General features: G+C 42.6%; 1 protein-coding gene across 2 annotated transcripts in view; it reads left to right on the top strand.

The window, feature by feature from the left end:
• hnf4a (hepatocyte nuclear factor 4, alpha) overlaps window positions 1-18,902 on the top strand; it is a 92,829-nt gene that overhangs the window by 40,827 nt on the left and 33,100 nt on the right. For both annotated transcript variants that reach the window (XM_070895039.1, XM_070895038.1), the window contains exon 3: window positions 6,983-7,077. In XM_070895039.1, the coding sequence (XP_070751140.1) occupies window positions 6,983-7,077 (95 nt within the window). The remainder of the gene's footprint in view (window positions 1-6,982; window positions 7,078-18,902) is intronic.

Here is an 18,902-nt window from a genome sequence, read left to right as displayed (position 1 = left end):
TGGACAGATATGCCGCAAGCATCCGCAAGCACCAAGTAAAAAAATGGTTCAGCATGGACACTGAGGAACCTGAGGAAGATCATGAGATGCTGCCCACACCACCACCAGTGAACAAGCAACAAGAACTTTCAGCAGCATGCATAGTCCCTGCGGTCAGTCCGGACGAGCCGGAATCACCACAGGTGACAGAGACGCATGCCAAGGCTCAACAACCAGAGACCCAACTGTGGCGCTCCACGAGAGAGCGTCGACCGCCCGAAAGACTTAATCTTTGATCCCATAAGACATTGGGGGGGAGGTGATGTCAAGTTTGTAACCTTCCTGTAACTGTAACCTGCATGTAACAACACTGTACACTGTATACACCTAAGAAATGCACACCTTGACCACAGGGGGTGAACTTGTGGGAGACACTCGTCACCTGGTCATCCAGATATATAAAGGGAGGTCCACGCAGGGTCATCACTTCTTGGTTCTGTGAATAAAGGTGAAGGTTACAGAGTGACCTTGTCTGCAGAATGTGCCTCGTGTGAATTCATCGTAGTGTGTAAGGATACTACAACAACACTCTCATGAGAAATGGGAACATGAGGGAGGGAGTGTCGCAGGTTGCTGATACACTCTCGGTGAACATGAGGGATGGAATGTCGCAGGTAGCTGATACGCTGTCAGGGCACATGAAGGAGGGAATGTTTGTGTTAGCTGCTGCAATAAGGGAACATGCCCAAACGCTGCGCCCATTGACAGAATCAACTGCCACTCCCACTCCAATCCCCAGACCAGCCTGTGAAGAAACTCAAGCCATGCCGTCCACATTACCGCCTGCCCCCCCCTCCCCTACCAGCCCCCACCCCCATCAAGAAGTGCACATTACCTGAGATGTTCGTAAGAATAAGCTTGGTACCAACCCGAGAAACGCTGTGCCACCGCCTGTGGGCAGGGATGCAGTCAACAAGACCAAACACAGCGGGCAGCCTTAGAATAAGATGGAGGAGAAATGGGTGCAGCCTTTCTTTCTGCTGTTGTTGTTATTATTGCTGTTGCTGTTGTAACTGTTCTCAAATTAAAAGTTTTTTGTAAGTTATGTATATTTACAAGTTTTAAAGTTTTTAAGTGATCTTACAGTTTGTAAGTGATCTTAAAGTTTGTAAGTGATCTTAACTGAAAACTTTAAAGTTTGATACCAGAATATTTTTATTAAAGTTAAGTACAAACAAATGTTTGTTAAACTTTGGAACAAAATATATTTTAAATTACAACTGAATCATTTCCATTATTCATTCCATTAACACAACACAACATTACGGAACTGGTCTAAACAGTAAACATGGTCCATTTGGAACAGTTGCCACTAAGCCTTCAGGCAGCAAAGCGTTCACAGGTGAGCTGCTGGCGCAAGGCTCGAACAATCATTAAAGGGGCATGACGGCCCGTCCTCCTTCGCCGTCGTGTTCTGGGTTCAGGTCCTTCTCATCATCAGCCACTCTTACCTCAGATGGGTATTCTACTACCAGCTGCTGCTGCCTCCTGACAGCTAAGTTATGCAATGCAACACACAACAGTGAATTGACCGACAATCTCAGGGGAGTATTGCAAGTAGTGTCCGGAATGGTCCAGGTACTGGAAATGCTGTTTCAATATGCTAATGGTCCTCTCTATTAGGCTGTGGGTCGCAATGTGCGACATGTTGCATTGATGGTCAGCTTCTGTCCGGGTTATGCATAGGGGCGTCGTGAGCCAGGTGGCGAGGCCGTACCCTTTGTCTCCCAGCAGTCGGCTCTGCCCTTCTGGCTGCTGCTGAAATATGGCAATATAGCGCTCTCACATAGGATGAAGGCATCGTGGGTGCTCCCAGGGTATCTTGCATCAACTGACATGATGCAGTGAATAACGTCACACATGAGCTGCACATTTACGGAGTGGAAGCCTTTTCTATTCCTGTACATCTCAGAATCCTCCAAAGATGCTCACAAGGTGATGTGGGTACAATCAGTGCAGCCCTGTACCTTTGGGAAGCCAGCAATCCTGGATAAGCCCACAGTCCTGTCACACATTGCCTGGGGAACTTTATGTAGTCATTCCTCCGGGCATATAGTGCAGCAGTCACCTGCCAAATGCAGATATGTGTTGCATGTTGAGAAATGGCACACACATCCCCAGTTGTGGCCTGGAATGGTACATAGAATGAAAGTGCAGCTGTAACCTTCACTTCAACTGATAAAGCAGTCCTCCTAATCCTTCTAGGTTGCAGGTCTGCTTTCACTAACTCACAGATCTCGATTATAACTTCTTTGCGGAAACACAGCCTTCTCACACAGTCTGCATCACTCAGGTGCAGGTATGAATGCCTGTCTCGATATACCCAACATGGGTAAGGTCTTCTGCCCATCATCCTATGTGCTCTGAGGTTCCTCATACGATGACGTTGAACCAATCGTCTCCTCCACAGCACCATCCTACAGAAGGCTTGCATGAGGTATGGCGTTGTCAGTATTGCCTCCATGATTAAATTGTACTTTTGCAAGAAGCTCAAAACAGCAGGATAAGCTTTTTTGTTCTCTCTCTCCCCAAGGTAGACGCCCTAGTATGAACCACACCCAGGTCTGCGCATGCGCAATAGGCTTGCTTAGAACGGGAAGCTAGGCATTCAAATGAAGACATTTGGGGCAATGAAGTCTAAAACAATTCTTTAATTTTAGTTTTTTTTCGCAGTACCACCGCACCACCGAACAAACGTCCCTTCACCGGGCTTGAGGGTCAGCCAACAAAATCGCTCCCTCGCCTGGACACAGGGGCTCAGCGAATACCTCGCCCTCTGCCCCGCCCCGGGCTTCTTTTGATGCTGCTGCATAGTGTAAGGGTTCTCATCCCTTCAGTTCAGCTTCCACACCCCCGCTACCCCCCCGGGCTTCTTTTCAAGCTGAGCCCTGAACCCCTGCGTCAAGGACCGATTTTGCCGTCTGACGCTCTGACCCTTGAGCCCGGTTTGGAGATGTTTGATGGTGGCGTGGCACTTTGAAAAAATTCCAAAATTAAAAAATTGCATTAGACTTCCATCTTCTGCATTTTAAGTTTGCAAAAATTAAGCTTCATGATGCATATTTAACATGTTCTTGACTCCCTTCAAAACTTAGCTAAAATCAATGGTGTCCTTCTGCGCCGATTTTTAATGTGCGCTGGTTTTTCTCTTAAGCGTATAGTTTTCCTAACCCAGAAGGTTTTTTGGAAGTGATCACATATGCCGGCCTAGTAAAAATGTATGTTGGCTTAACTTGCATAAATGTGGAAAAACTGGCACAGACATCAGGTTACGCCCCCTATGACGCAAAAAATAACTAACCTAAAAAAAATCATAACTAACTGAGTTACGCTGGTGCAGAAACTTTGGGGAAACTGGGATATTTTAATTTAGTCCAAATAAAGTGGTGTGCGCCAAAAAAACGGCGTAGATAACTGGGGAAAATTGAGCCCATTAAGCTGGATTAACATTCAACTTGCGTACAGCAAGACAAAGGAGACTCTGTTGCAAGTTTGTACTTCGGCAATTATGATGTGATTCCATGTTTTTTTCTTGCAGATGTTACTGTTTATCATTGTTAAACATGTCTATTCAAATACAGTGACATCTAGTCTGATTCAACAGTCCCAGGACTGGTTTTCTGTTAAGGATACAAGATCTTTTTGTAGGCCTGAACAGCAATTCTTATTTACATTGGGAGATTCAATCTTTTCCAGGTTCAATCTGAGCTGACTGCTGTTAGCGTTCACTATTGTAATTGAGAATGAGTAACAGGTCAGGTTTGCAAGGCATCATGTACAATTTGTGGTACAAAGCTCCACTGTAGATACGTGTGGTAATTTTCCATATCCCATCATGGTTTATCAATCGTTGGTGGGTGACAGTCAAGTAATTGCAAACAGTTAGAGCCACAGCAACCAAGGTAGTTGAGTTTAAGGGTTACTGTTTTCATGCAGAAGTGTTAAAAGAAAAGAAAGACTTGCATTTATATCGCGCTTTTCACAACCACAGGACGTCCCAAAGTGTTTTACAGCCAATTAAGTACTTTTGAAGTGTTGCCACTGTTTTAAAGTAGGAATTGCAGCAGGCAATTTACGCAGAGCAAGCTCACATGAACAGCAATATAATAATGACCAGATAATCTGTTTTTTTTTAAAGTGATGTTGATTGAGGGATAAATACTTGCCAGGACACCGTGGATAACTCCCCTGCTCTTCTTCGAAATAATGCCATTTTTATCATTTATGTCCACCTGAGAGAGCTCGGTTTAACATCTCATCCAAAAGACAGCAGCTCCAAACAGTGCAGCACTCCACTCGAGTATCAGCCTAGATTTTTGTGCTCAAGTCTCTGGAGTGGGACTTGAACCCACAACCTTCTGATTCAGAGACGAGAGTGCTATCCACTGACCCACAGCTGACACTTATTATTGAGTAAAACAATATGACAGTAGAAATTCCATCAAATGATATCACATGATGTGCAGTTGTGGTTTTTCTTCCTGGCTGCGATGGAAAGTAGAATCAGGCCGGATGTAAAACCAGGGGATGAGGCAGGGTGGGGGTTACATTAACATCACATTCCTGGAGTAGTCCTGGAGAAGAATTTATATCTTCTTGTAGTTTGGTGAATGTTTTCATGTTTGTATTTTTCCTCTTGCAAATAGTACCTCATCCAGTTGGCTAGTGATCATGTTTAGACCTCAACAATATCAGGCCATTCACTGGCGAACATCACAGCTGAGCTCCTTGCCTGACAGAGCTGGGTAGAATCCATGGGTAGATTGAACATAAAAGAGTAAATTGTACTTTGTCTGTGGAAGGAATAGATCTAAGGGCCTGAATTATCTTTGTTTATCCAGGTTTTCTTTTCCTGCCATACTATCCTCCGCTCATGCAAGTGTTACCTGCAAGCTGGGTTACAGCTCTGTCACAATCATAGATTTGTCAAATCACTGTGTGAACAACAATCCTGCTTAATTAAAAATAGCATCATTAACAAACATATATAAAAGGCAACTGTAGCTGGGTTCCAAGTGGGCCTCACAAAAGCTGAATGATTTGAAATAAAGTAAGGAAAGAGAAATTAACTGTTTGTTAATGCTGCTTCTTCACAGTAGCTTGTGGTATGGTGATGGAGGATGAGGTAAAGGACTATAAATTGGGGTCCAAAATATTTGATTTGAAGCATGAATAGCTCTTGTAGAATCTTAAGTATAAACTGTGGTTGCAGCCAATGAGCTATGTCTTCCTTCCAAAGAATAATCATGTTTAAAATCAATTTTCTCTCAAGAAAATAACTATATAGATAGAAATGCTCTCAACCAGAAAATGTGTCTTCAAATTTATGGGAACCATTAAAATAGAAAATAGGAAATGTTTTAGCTGAAAGATTTTAGTTGGACTCCACTCTAAATGTAGTTTGTATTGGAAAGAATGAAGCCTTTTATTTGTAACGGGCAACAGATCCTTTTAAATGAGCAGGGTGTGTTTAATTTCTCAGTTCCACCTAGTTCTGTAGCTCCACCAAAGACCTGAGAATTCCACCGTGTGGCTCCCATGGCACAAATATTTCAAAGACAGGCACTTATGGAGCTAAATTGCCTATCTTTGTTAATTTTAGTGAGAAAATAAATGAGAGTAAAATGACGCCACTTTCCCGCTTTCTTTCTGTTGATTGGGGAGAGTTTATTTGTGCTTATAAAAATGTCATGAATAAATAAGCATGGATACAAAATTGGCTAAGTGACAGGAAACAGAGAGTAGTGGTGATTGGTTGTTTTTCAGACTTGAGGAAGGTATACAGTGGTGTTCCCCAGGGGTCAGTACTAAGATCACCGCTTTTCTTGATATATATTAACGAGTTGGACTTGGGAGTACAGGGCATAATTTCAAAATTTGCAGATGAAATAAAACTTGGAAGTAGAGTGAACAGTGAGCAGGATAGACCAAGAAGACATAGACAGGCTAGTGAAAAAGGCGAACACGTGGCAGATGAAATTTAATGCAGAAAAGTGTGAAGTGATACATTTTGGTAGGAAGAACGAGAAGAGGCAACATAAATTAAAATGTACAATTCTAAAGGGGGTGCATGAACAGAGAGACCTTGGGGTATATGTGCACAAATCATTGAAGATGGCAGGGCAGGTTGAGAAAGTGGTTAATAAAGCACACAGGATACTGGGCTTCATAAATAGAGGTAAAGACAGTACAAAAGCAAGGAGGTTATGATGAACCTTTACAAAACACTGGTTCGGCCTCAACTAGAGTATTGTGTCCAATTCTGGGCACCGCACTTTAGAAAGGATGTGAAGGTGCAGGTGAAGAAATGATTTACGAGAATGGTTCCAGGGACTTCAGTTATGTGGATAGACTGGAGTAGCTGGGGTTGTTCTCCTTAGAGCAGAGAAGATTGAGAGGAGATTTGATAGAGTTGTTCAAGATCATGAGGGGTTGAGACAGAGTAGATAGAGAGAAACTGTTCCCATTGGCGGAAGGCTCGAGAACCAGAAGACACAGATTTAAAACGATTGGCAAAAGAACCAAAGGCGACATGAGGAAAAACTTTTGTTTACGCAGCGAGCGTTTAGGATCCAGAATGCACTGCCTGAAAGGGTAGTGGTGGCAGACTCAATCATGGCTTTCATAAGGGAATAGGATAAGTACCAGAAGGAAAAAAAATTGCAGGGCTACTGGGAAAGGGCAGTTGAGTAGGACTAGCTGAAGTGCTCTTGCAGAGAGATGGCCAAATGTCCTCCTTTTGTGCTGTAATCATTCTATGAGTCTATGTCATTAGTGACTTGTTTCAATGTTAGATTCCCACATTTACAGCATGCTGGAATGGTGACACATAAAAAACTGAAAGTGTTCACATTCCTTTGGATAGATTTAACTGTATGGAGTGTATAAATGTCTCATTTGATCTATAGATGCTAACAAAGTTTTTGTTTGTGTTGTTTTCAAGGTTTAACAGACAATGCATTGTGGATAAAGACAAACGAAACCAATGTAGATACTGCAGATTAAAAAAGTGCTTTCGAGCAGGGATGAAAAAGGAAGGTAAGAAAGTTGTGTGTATGTGAAACAGAATACATTGGCAATGAGACATGGCACAAGAATTTTCAGGCATGTTGGAAGAAGGTAGCCACAGTGCTTCATGTTCAGCCAATATTCTTAAATCACTTATAAATAAAGTCTAGAATCTGCAGCATTTACATGCCACAGAGGTTAGGTTCCAGCCACATAGCATTCAGAAGAACAACAATGGAGGGATGCTCCTTCACCACGCACAGTATTGCCTGTCAACAATAAGAGCTGATCAGATACTGATTTGTGCGTTGTGCTAGTGCTTGAATGTACATGAAAGGATTCATGCTGAATTTACAGAGTCAGAAAATTTCAGTCCAATTTGCTGCGTTGCCTCCATCAAGACCATGCAATTATATAGTTCAGTGGATGAGTAGTATTATATCAGCTGCTGTCTAACAAAGCTAACAATGTTTAAGAATGGGAATTAGTGCGACGGGGAAAAGAGCAGGAGAGTAGGACTAATTGGATAGTACTACCAAAGAGCCGGCACAGGCACGATGGGTCAAATAGCCTCCTAGTGCTGCATCATTCTATATTTCTATGCAAACTGCCTATAACTACCTATCTGCAAGAGTCTGACCCCGTGAGACAGTAGAGATGCAATTATACGTAGATATAATGGGAGCAATTTTTATCTACCTTCCAGCCCATTTTTCAACTTGAGCAAGACAGTAACAGGACAAAAGCTAGAAGGAAAAAAAAACAATTGCCAACTTACTGCCGAGGCCCTGCCACGGCAATTTTCAAGTGCGTCTCGATTTAGGTGGCCAACACTCTGGCCAGAAACAATCGGACGCGCTTTCAAAAGCATGAGCAGTACAGGGCTTGCAATGTTCAGTCACGCGCTACTTAAAGGGAAACAGTTAGGGAAAGTTGAAAGCAGGTACAGCATGCATTCTTTCTTGATTAGTTTGGAGGTTTTGAGTTTAAGGCTTCCTTAACTTGAACTCCTTGCTCCTGGGTGTGCTGTTTAAATTTTCCAATGGTAAAGTAAGTTAGTCCATTGACTTCCCTATCTTTACAACATTCCCCATTAAAGTGCTCCTGCAGGCCTAATATCAGTGTCTCCGCTGCCAGATTTACCACCCTCCCAAATAGCAAGCTACCTATAAGCAACATGATTCACACCAGCGGTTCATCACTCACGTTCATATAAGGCCTGGACACGAAAATGGTTCGGGCTTTCCAAAACAATGAGTAGAGATAAATGGGTCAAAAACAGAGAGCAGGGATAAACGGATCATTTTCCAGTTGGCAGGCTGTAACTAGTGGGGTGCCACAAGGATCAGTGCTGGGGCTTCCGCTATTTACAATCCATTTTAATGTTTTAGATGAAGGGACCGAGTGCAATATATCCAAGTTTGCTGATGATATAAAGCTAGGTGGGAAAGTAAGCTGTGAGGAGGACACAAAGAGCCTGCAAAGGGATATAGACATGTTAAGTGAGTGGGCAATAAGATGGGAGTATAATGTGAGGAAATATGAGGTTATTCACTTTGCTAGGAAGAATAGAAAAACTGAATATTTTTTAAATGGTGAGAAACTATTAAATGTTGGTGTTCAGAGAGATTTAGCTGTCCCCGTACAGGAAACACAGAAAGTTAGCAAGCAGGTACAGCAAGCAATTAGGAAAGCAAATGGTATCTTAGCTTTTATTGCAAGGGGATTGGAGTTAAAGAGTAAGGAAGTCTTATTACAATTGTACAGGACTTTGGTGAGACCACACCTGGAGTATTGTGTACAGTTTTGAACTCCTTATCTGAGAAAGAATATATATGCCTTAAAGGTGGTGCAACAAAGGTTCACTAGATTGATCTCTGGGATGAAAGGGTTGTCCTATAAGGAGAGATTGAGTAGATTGAGCCTGTACTCTCTGGAGTTTAGAAGAATGAGAGGTGATCTCGTTGAAACATATAGGATTCTGAGGGGGATTGACAGGGTAGATACTGAGAGAGTGTTTCTCGGGCTGGAGAGTCTAGAACTAGAGGGCATTGTCTCAGGATAAGGGGTCAGCCTTTTAAAACTGAGATGAGGAGGAATTTCTTCACGTTTGCGCATCTTTGGAATTCTCTACCCCAAATTGATGTGGATGCTGAGTCGTTGAGTATATTCAAGGCTGAGATAGATCGATAGAGTTTTGGACTTTATGGGAAATCAAAGTCTATGGGGATCAGGCGGAAAAGTGGAGTTGAGATTGAATAGCGGAGCAGGCTCGAAGGGCTTTATAGCCTACTCCTGCTCCATGTTATGTTCTTAATGGCATCATCAGATGGGCGGTATTATTGCCCTGCCCACTGGACATCCGATGTAATCTACACACAAAAATTGGGGCAAATGTGTATTCAGGTGATTATTTTTAATAACAGTAAGATACATATGCAATTGAACAGTTTTTGTTAGTATCTTCTATTTTACACAGCTGGAGTTCAAGCTATTCACAGGAATGATGCAAAAGATATCTTGAATTTTCAGAGGCTGGAGAAGCAGTCTAGGGTTTGAGAAGTCATGGTACAGAGAGGAGGAACTGACACATGAGTAGGTTGGAGCATATTGGAAACATTTTTAAACTGGAGCAAAAGTTCAAAAATCATTTTTTTTAAAGCATGTTGAGTATATTCAAGACAGATATCGATAGATTTTTGGATATTAAGGGAATCAAGGGATATGAGGACAATGCAGGCAAGTGGAGTTAAGGTAGAAGATCAACTATGATCTCATTGAATGGCAGAGCAGGCTCGAGGGGCCGAGTGACTGACTCCTGCTCCCATATACTTATGTTCTTATGTTCCTGTCAGAAGTTATCTTTCTCACTGCACTTACCTACAGAAGACATCTTGGGGGTAATTTTGACATTATGCAATAGTGTAAAATGGACAATAGAAAATCGACAGTCCATTTTACATCTCTCCCAATTTTTATTTCCATTGACTTCAGTACAGACATTAGAATTAGCTTTAGTATCCAGGGTTACAAAGAGAAAATTAGTAAAGGCCCCCACTCCTGAACACAATGCAGCAAAGCCTGATGAAAGTGGACATCTGCAGACAACAACAGCAGAATAGGGCTCAGCTATAATAACCTCCATGGTGAAAAACACCTACCATTACTTGTCATCTATGCTGAAACATGAAGAATGGGCATTTGTGCAAAGTACCAGCAGGTAACTTGTGTCCATGGAACTATAGCTCAACAAGGAGTTAACACTTACAAAGACAGAAAGGGAATATAATTTAAGTCCAGAGGAGTAAAGACTGTTTAGCCGGAGGCTAGATCCTTCCACAAACCACATGCAATATACCCCATCATTACTTCTATCCCACCTATTTAATCGCTTCAAGGGAAATTCGGAGTAAATGTTCTCTGACCCCCAGTGATAACCCAACAACTATTTACTCAATCCTTCTTTTCATTCCTGGCTTGAATCCCTTCATGTACAACTCTCAAACTCTTGGATTATTTGATCAGCTCAGCCTATGCCAAGCCATGTCAGCTCCTGTTTTGAAGCATTAACTGATTTTACCTGGAGCTTGTCCCACATTTCGATTATTCTGTGGGAGGGGGAAAAAGGCTTCTAATCTCACTTACGGCAAGTAATTTAAAACCTGCATCATATAGAAGCACACACACACCCAAATCAAATAGTCTGTTTACATTTACCTCTCAGTAATTTAAAGAGCTGGATCATTGAGTTGGGACCTTCAATTCTAATCACTCAATAGAAATCTTCAATTAAGTAGAGTTAGCTAGATTAAAAAGATTAGAATTTTATTTGCATGCCATCACAATGATGGTTATTGGTAAAATGTGAGACTCATTTACGTTGTTACCAGAGTCATTCCCTTCCCTGCTCCTGCTTCCACGCTCAAAAAAAGTCATTTGCGTACACAGGTGCTACTCTTAACAACAGCATCCGGTCCCACCTTTTAAACAAACTGAGCTTCTATTCTTCTGCCAATCTTTGTTTAATCTCAATCTAACATAAATACAGACTATCACAAATTAATTATGGAAATATATTGACATATAAAAAATTATATAACATAGCAGTTGTATCCTTCCCTTAAATTTAAATATATTATTAATGCCACTTTTAATCAAGGACACCAAATGAACATATTTCATTATGAATGTATCTATGTAAATGCTATACACAGACATGCACACACTTAGAATACATCAGCCTTTCCAACTGTGCGCTTGCCCTTGTCTGCTCCTTGAACTTTCCCTGACCTTCACACAGGACTCAATCTTTGTTCTTCCCAGAAGGCTTAGACAACTCTTGTCTGGCCCAAAGTTTATTGCTGTACTCATCATATCTCTGACCTCCCACTTACCTGAATCTTATTGTTGCTGTTAATGTTATCACATCTCTTGCTTTTGTGTAACTGAATACACATAATGGGGTAGAATTTGCGGTTGGAGGCTTCCAACCTGCAAAAAATCTACGCATTTACCTGGTGGTCTGGGAAGTTCGTAGATTTGCACGCCTGGGCCTCTCCGGGTACCCGCGGGTAGAAGTCCACGTCTCTCTGGGGCGCATGTGATTCGCAAGCGCCCCTGGGATCTTGTGGACCGGCCCAACCAATAAAAGGGGATTCCCATTCATAATTATGGTGATTCCCTCCGTTGTACGGAATCACCCTAAGTATGAATGGAAATCACTTAAAAAATACACGAACACATGAAACATTTTTTATTACATATTTTAAATTAATTAAAATGGCATTTAATTAAATATTTTAAACAAAAACTTTATTTTTTGAATTTTTTAATATGTTTTAACGGAGCTAAAAATAAACTTACCTTATTGGACAGGGCTTTTAATGTATAAATGCGTGATTACATTTTATTTTTAAATTTTTTTAAACACTTATGCTGGTGAAAGCTGGCCTTATGCCTGCTTTTACCAGGCGTAAGAATTTCAAGGGCATTTGCTGGGCAGAAGCTGGGCAAATATCCAACTCTCCTCCAGTGAATGCTCCTTTCTTTCAGATTTCGTACGATCTGCCAAGAGGATTCTTGACAGATCGCAAGTTCTGGGTTTCAGCACATGCGCAGTGAGTGCCTACACCCAGAACTTGCCGGGCCCCTACGGGCTCGTATGCACCCATAAGGGCCCCAATGACTTTCGCCCCAGTTCCAAGCTCCTCCACCTCCTACCCACATTTTTTCCTGTCTCATCGCATCCCTTTCTCCACCTTGTGCCCCTTTTCTCATTGTCTCTGCCTCTCATTATCCCCCATTCCACTCCTACAAACTTTCTCTGTTCACTTTGTTCCCTGGCACCACCATCATTACTCCCCCATTGAATTTATTTCCCATCATCACCCCAGGCTCTCCTCCCACTCTGCATCAACTATCCTTTATGAACACATCCTTCTCCAACCATAACTTTATTTTGGAGGAATACATCAACATCCTCAGCTTGACTGATATCTAGCTCATCAATGGCAATTGCTTATCTCTCACTATGGCTGCCCCCAGTTTATACCATACCCCAAACCCTGCAGCGATGGTTATATCCCCTAATTCTTTCAACTCTTTCCCCACATTCAAATAACGCAGTCTCAATCACTCCTCCCACTTCTTCTTCAAGGCCTTGCTTGTCTATAACTCCCAAGGTGTCTTCTTGACTGAAAACTTTCCTTTCCTGCCTCACTGCACTGAGCAATTCCTCATCCTCAGTGATTTCACACTCTACCTTACTTCACCTCTACCATCAACTTCCTTGCCCTCCTCGTCACCTTCAATCTCCAGTCCCACAATGCTTCGCTCACCCATACTTTCCTCCACCTCTTGGTCCTCATCATCACCCATGGTCTTGAGGCCTCTGAAGTCCCTATCACTAACAAGGCTCTTTCCAAGTACTTCCTTCTCTCCTTTATCTTACATATTCCCAGCCCACCTGAAAACCTTCCATGACCTCCTTCTCCCATCAGAAAGATCTACCCTGAACTCCATCACAGATTCCTTTATACACTGTAACCTTCCCTTTCTCTGGCCTTCTACCCACAAAGATGTTGATTCCTCTGTGGATCTATTCTCCACCTTTGATGTCATCATCCCTATTACATCCTGAAAAGTCTCCCATTGTTCCCTGGTTCAACAGCCACCTCTATGGCCTCAAATCAGTGGGTTTTGAGCTTGAACAGACTTGGCAAGCAACTGGGGTGGTTCCCCATAATTAAATATAGTTTAATTCCTTCAAAATATATTTCCACAGCAAATTCTTTATACTGATAAGCACGAAAAACTCCAAACTCCTCTTCACATAGTTTTCCCTCCAATCTCCCTCCACTGCACCTTACATGCTCAAAATAGACACCAAATGCAAAGAGCTCATGGATCTCTGTGTCCAAAATCAAAACCATTTGCTCAGCTGCCTCTGCCTCCTCTGACCAATCTCTTTCCCACCACCTAAATTTCCAGTCCTCTGCTTTAGCCTCTCCCTATACTTTGTAATTTCTTTTCTATGTCCCCCAGCCCTCTGTGGACTCATACTTCCATGAAAAAAATCCATCGCGGCTGAATTTGCAGTCGGAGGCTTCCCACAGGCGAATGCCTCTGACCAGCAAGAAATTTACGCACACACCTTCTGCCTCAGAATCCACGGAGACTTGCGCTCCTGGGCCTCGATATGTAGGCCTGAGTGGAGACCCACGTATCCCAGGGGCGCATGCGGCCCAAGATCATGTGGACTGGCACAACCAATCAAAGAGGGAAATCTCCATTCATGTTTGTAGGGATTCCGTATGTACAGAATTCCCATAAGTATGAATGAGAATACCCCCAAAAATACCTCTAGACATCAAACAAATAAAATAAATACATTACATATTGAAAATGAATTAAAATGGCATTTAATTAAATATTTAAAACAAAAATGTAATTAAAAATGTTTTTTTACATGTTTTAACGGGACTAAAAATTGCACAGGGTTTTTAATGTATAATGATATTTTTATGATTTTTTAAACTCTTACACTCATAAAAGCAGGCCTTATACCTGCTTTTATCAGGCTTAAGAATTTCACGGTCATTCGCTGGGCAGGAGTTGGACAAATAGCCCAACTCTCTGCCCGCGAAGGCCCTTTTCCCAGGGATGCGTGCGATCTGTCAGGAAAATTCTTGACAGTTCGCAAATTTCGGGTTTTAGCCCATATGCAGCGCGTGCCTAAATCCGGAATTTGCGCAGCCCCTACGGGTGCGTGTGCATCTGGTACACACCTGTAGGTACTGCAAATTACTGCTCAGCATTTGCTCCTTCAGTCTCCTCCAGCTTCTGACTATCCAACTTCCCCCCCAACCCCAACCATATCTGGGCCAACATCAACTGCCTGTAATCTCTGGCACGGTACTTATTTCTTGAATATCACCATTATCAAAACCCTCTTTGAAAAACTCAATTACATTCACTCTATTCTCTGCAAGTATTAACTTAAATTCAACCATCACGTTCTTATCAAAGTCCTGCAGTGCATCATTGCAATACAACTGCACTGCTACCTCTCCCACCATTCCTTGTTTGGCACCTTCCAAACTGAACCATACCACTGAGATTTCAATAGTCAGTCACAAATCGATACACTGTGATCATGGTGCATTGTCTTTCCCCAACCCCATGGGCCTCTCCATTGCCTTTAACACTATTGACCAATCCTTTCTCTTCCGCTCTCTGTCCGTTATAGTCTAACTCTAAGGCACTGTTCTTTTATTGTTCCACTTATACCATCATATCTTCTTCGATATTCTCCTGTATACACTCGAGCTCCATTCTTGGTCCCCTCCCCTTCTTTATTTACATGCTACCCCTTGATAATGTCATCCAGAAATGTGAGGTTACCTTCGACATGTACTCTGACAACACCCAACTCTACTTCTCTGCATTCTCCATCAGTCTCAAGGCTATTGCTACACTCTCTCCTGCCTGCCCAACATCTGGATGAGTTGAAATTTCCTCCAAGTAAAAATAAAAAAGGTAAGAAAAATCTTCACTCCCATCAGTCTTTTACATATCATCACCTTTGATTCCATCACTCTCCATCTGCCACGTTAAGCTAAGCCCAGAGGTATTGAACTTTGGTGTACGGCTCAGCCAGAATCCAGCTTCCTTCGACATAGCTGCTGTTACCAAGCCCTCTTTATTTTAGCTCTGAAACATTGCCCGCCTCAGACTCTAAATCTTCCCCAACTGCTGACACCCTAATCCACACGTTATCACCTCGTCGCTCTAAGTTTCAAATTCTCTCCTCATTAGGCTCCTCATCTTCTCCATCTATAAACTATAATTTATTCAAGATGTAACAGCTTGTGTCCTACACGTTCATCACCTCATCCTTGGAAAACTCCACCAGCTCCCTGTTCCCCAATGAATTATTTTCAAGACCCTCATCTTCACCTTGCAATCCTTCCATGGCCTCACTCCCAGCCCACCAGCCATCACATCCTCTATTCCTCTGACATTGGCTTATTACTTCTCTTCCATTCCCTTTGCTTCAACATCCGCAGCCGGTCTTTCAGTCATTATGCCCAGCTTTCAAGAACTCCCTCCCTAAATCTTTCTGCCTTGCCACTTCCCTCACTGTTTACAAAAGCCTCCTAAAAAACCCTTTTCTCCATTGTGTTTTGAACCCCTTACCAAACTTTCAGTTTCCCTTCTCCCTCCTGGTCAATGTCCATTTTCTTCTTCTTCCTGGAGACATCTTTCTGTGTGTGAGCTGCACTGCAGAAATGTAAGTTGTTGTTGTCATCATCCAGTTGATCTAACACGATGCTATAGAATTGTCTGGCCTTCAAATAAAACTTCGATGAAAGGAAATTTTCCAATTCCTGTCAATGATATGAACACTGTACTATTTTGTTTGTGATTAACAAAGCAGGAAATGATTCATAGATACAGACAGAAAACTGGATCTGTGCCAATTAAAAAAAATACACAACAAGGGTTGGAATTGGACCTCAATGTGTCCGTTTCTAGGTGGAAAACTGGGCATACACCTGAACAGCATCAGGAACATGCCCAACACCATATTGTTTTAGTTGCTGCAGAGGCATCCTTGCCGCCAGCCGAAACAGGCCCCTTCGAAACATAGAAACATAGAAAATAGGTGCAGGAGTAGGCCATTCGGCCCTTCTAGCCTGCACCGCCATTCAATGAGTTCATGGCTGAACAAGCAACTTCAGTACCCCATTCCTGCTTTCTCACCATACCCCTTGATCCCTTTAGTAGTAAGGACTACATCTAACTCTTTTTTGAATATATTTAGTGAATTGACCTCAACAACTTTCTGTGGTAAAGAATTCCACAGGTTCACCACTCTCTGGGTGAAGAAGTTCCTCCTCATCTCGGTTCTAAATGGCTTACCCCTTATCCTTAGACTGTGACCCCTGGTTCTGGACTTCCCCAACATTGGGAACATTCTTCCTGCATCTAATCTGTCGAAACCCATCAGAATTTTAAACGTTTCTATGAGGTCCCCTCTCATTCTTCTGAACTCCAGTGAATACAAGCCTAGTTGATCCAGTCTTTCTTGATAGGTCAGTCCCGCCATCCCGGGAATCAGTCTGGTGAATCTTTGCTGCACTCCCTCAATAGCAAGAATGTCCTTCCTCAGGTTAGGAGACCAAAACTGTACACAATACTCCAAGTGAGGCCTCACCAATGCCCTGTACAACTGTAGCAACACCTCCCTGCCCCTGTACTCAAATCCCCTCGCTATGAAGGCCAACATGCCATTTGCTTTCTTAACCGCCTACTGTACCTGCATGCCAACCTTCAATGACTGATGTACCATGACACCCAGGTCTCGTTGCACCTCCCCTTTTCCTAATCTGTCACCATTCAGATAATAGTCTGTCTCTCTGTTTTTACCACCAAAGTGGATAACCTCACATTTATCCACATTATACTTCATCTGCCATGCATTTGCCCATTCACCTAACCTATCCAAGTCACTCTGCAGCCTCATAGCATCCTCCTCGCAGCTCACATTGCCACCTAACTTAGTGTCATCCGCAAATTTGGAGATACTACATTTAATCCCCTCGTCTAAATCATTAATGTACAGTGTAAACAGCTGGGGCCCCAGCACAGAACCTTGCGGTGCCCCACTAGTCACCGCCTGCCATTCTGAAAAGTATCCATTTACTCCTACTCTTTGCTTCCTGTCTGACAACCAGTTCTCAATCCATGTCAGCACACTACCCCCAATCCCATGTGCTTTAACTTTACACATTAATCTGTTGTGTAGGACCTTGTCGAAAGCCTTCTGAAAGTCCAAATATACCACATCAACTGGTTCTCCCTTGTCCACTCTACTGGAAACATCCTCAAAGAATTCTAGAAGATTTGTCAAGCATGATTTCCCTTTCACAAATCCATGCTGACTTGGACCTATCATGTCGCCTCTTTCCAAATGCACTGCTATGACATCCTTAATAATTGATTCCATCATCTTACCCACTACTGATGTCAGGCTTACCGGTCTATAATTCCCTGTTTTCTCTCTCCCTCCTTTTTAAAAAAGTGGGGTTACATTGGCTACCCTCCGCTCGATAGGAACTGATCCAGAGTCAATGGAATGTTGGAAAATGACTATCAATGCATCCGCTATTTCCAAGGCCACCTCCTTAAGTACTCTGGGATGCAGTCCATCAGGCCCTGGGGATTTATCGGCCTTCAATCCCATTAATTTCCCCAACACAATTTCCCGACTAATAAGGAATTCCCTCAGTTCCTCCTCCTTACTAGACCCTCTGACCCCTCTTATATCCGGAAGGTTGTTTGTGTCCTCCTTAGTGAATACCGAACCAAAGTACTTGTTCAATTGGTCCGCCATTTCTTTGTTCCCCGTTATGACTTCCCCTGATTCTGACTGCAGGGGACCTCCGTTTGTCTTTACTAACCTTTTTCTCTTTACATATCTATAGAAACTTTTGCAATCCGTTTTAATGTTCCCTGCAAGCTTCTTCTCGTACTCCATTTTCCCTGCCCTAATCAAACCCTTTGTCCTCCTCTGCTGAGTTCTAAATTTCTCCCAGTCCCCGGGTTCACTGCTATTTCTGGCCAATTTGTATGCCACTTCCTTGGCTTTAATACTATCCCTGATTTCCCTTGATAGCCACGGTTGATCCACCTTCCCTTTTTTATTTTTACGACAGACAGGAATGTACAATTGTTGTAGTTCATCCATGCGGTCTCTAAATGTCTGCCATTGCCCATCCACAGTCAACCCCTTAAGTATCATTCGCCAATCAATCCTAGCTAATTCACGCCTCATACTTTCAAAGTTACCCTTCTTTAAGTTCTGGACCATGGTCTCTGAATTAACTGTTTCATTCTCCATCCTAATGCAGAATTCCACCATATTATGGTCACTCTTCCCCAAGGGACCTCGCACAACGGTATTGCTAATTAATCCTCTTTCATTACATAACACCCAGTCTAAGATGGCCTCCCCCCTAGTTGGTTCCTCGACATATTGGTCTAGAAAAGCATCCCTTATGCACTCCAGGAAATCCTCCTCCATCATATTGCTTCCAGTTTGGTTAGCCCAATCTATGTGCATATTAAAGTCACCCATTATAACTGCTGCACCCTTATTGCATGCACCCCTAATTTCCTGTTTGATGCCCTCCCCAACATTACTACTACTGTTTGGAGGTCTGTACACAACTCCCACTAATGTTTTTTGCCCTTTGGTGTTCTGCAGTTCTACCCATATAGATTCCACATCATCCAAGCTAATGTCCATTCTAACTATTGCATTAATCTCCTCTTTAACCAGCAATGCTACC

This window comes from Pristiophorus japonicus, chromosome 12, assembly GCF_044704955.1.
Source record: "Pristiophorus japonicus isolate sPriJap1 chromosome 12, sPriJap1.hap1, whole genome shotgun sequence".
Classification (NCBI taxonomy): Eukaryota; Metazoa; Chordata; class Chondrichthyes; family Pristiophoridae; genus Pristiophorus; species Pristiophorus japonicus.
The sequence above is the reverse complement of the archived record's forward strand: the minus strand, read 5'-3'. Positions and strand labels throughout refer to the sequence as shown.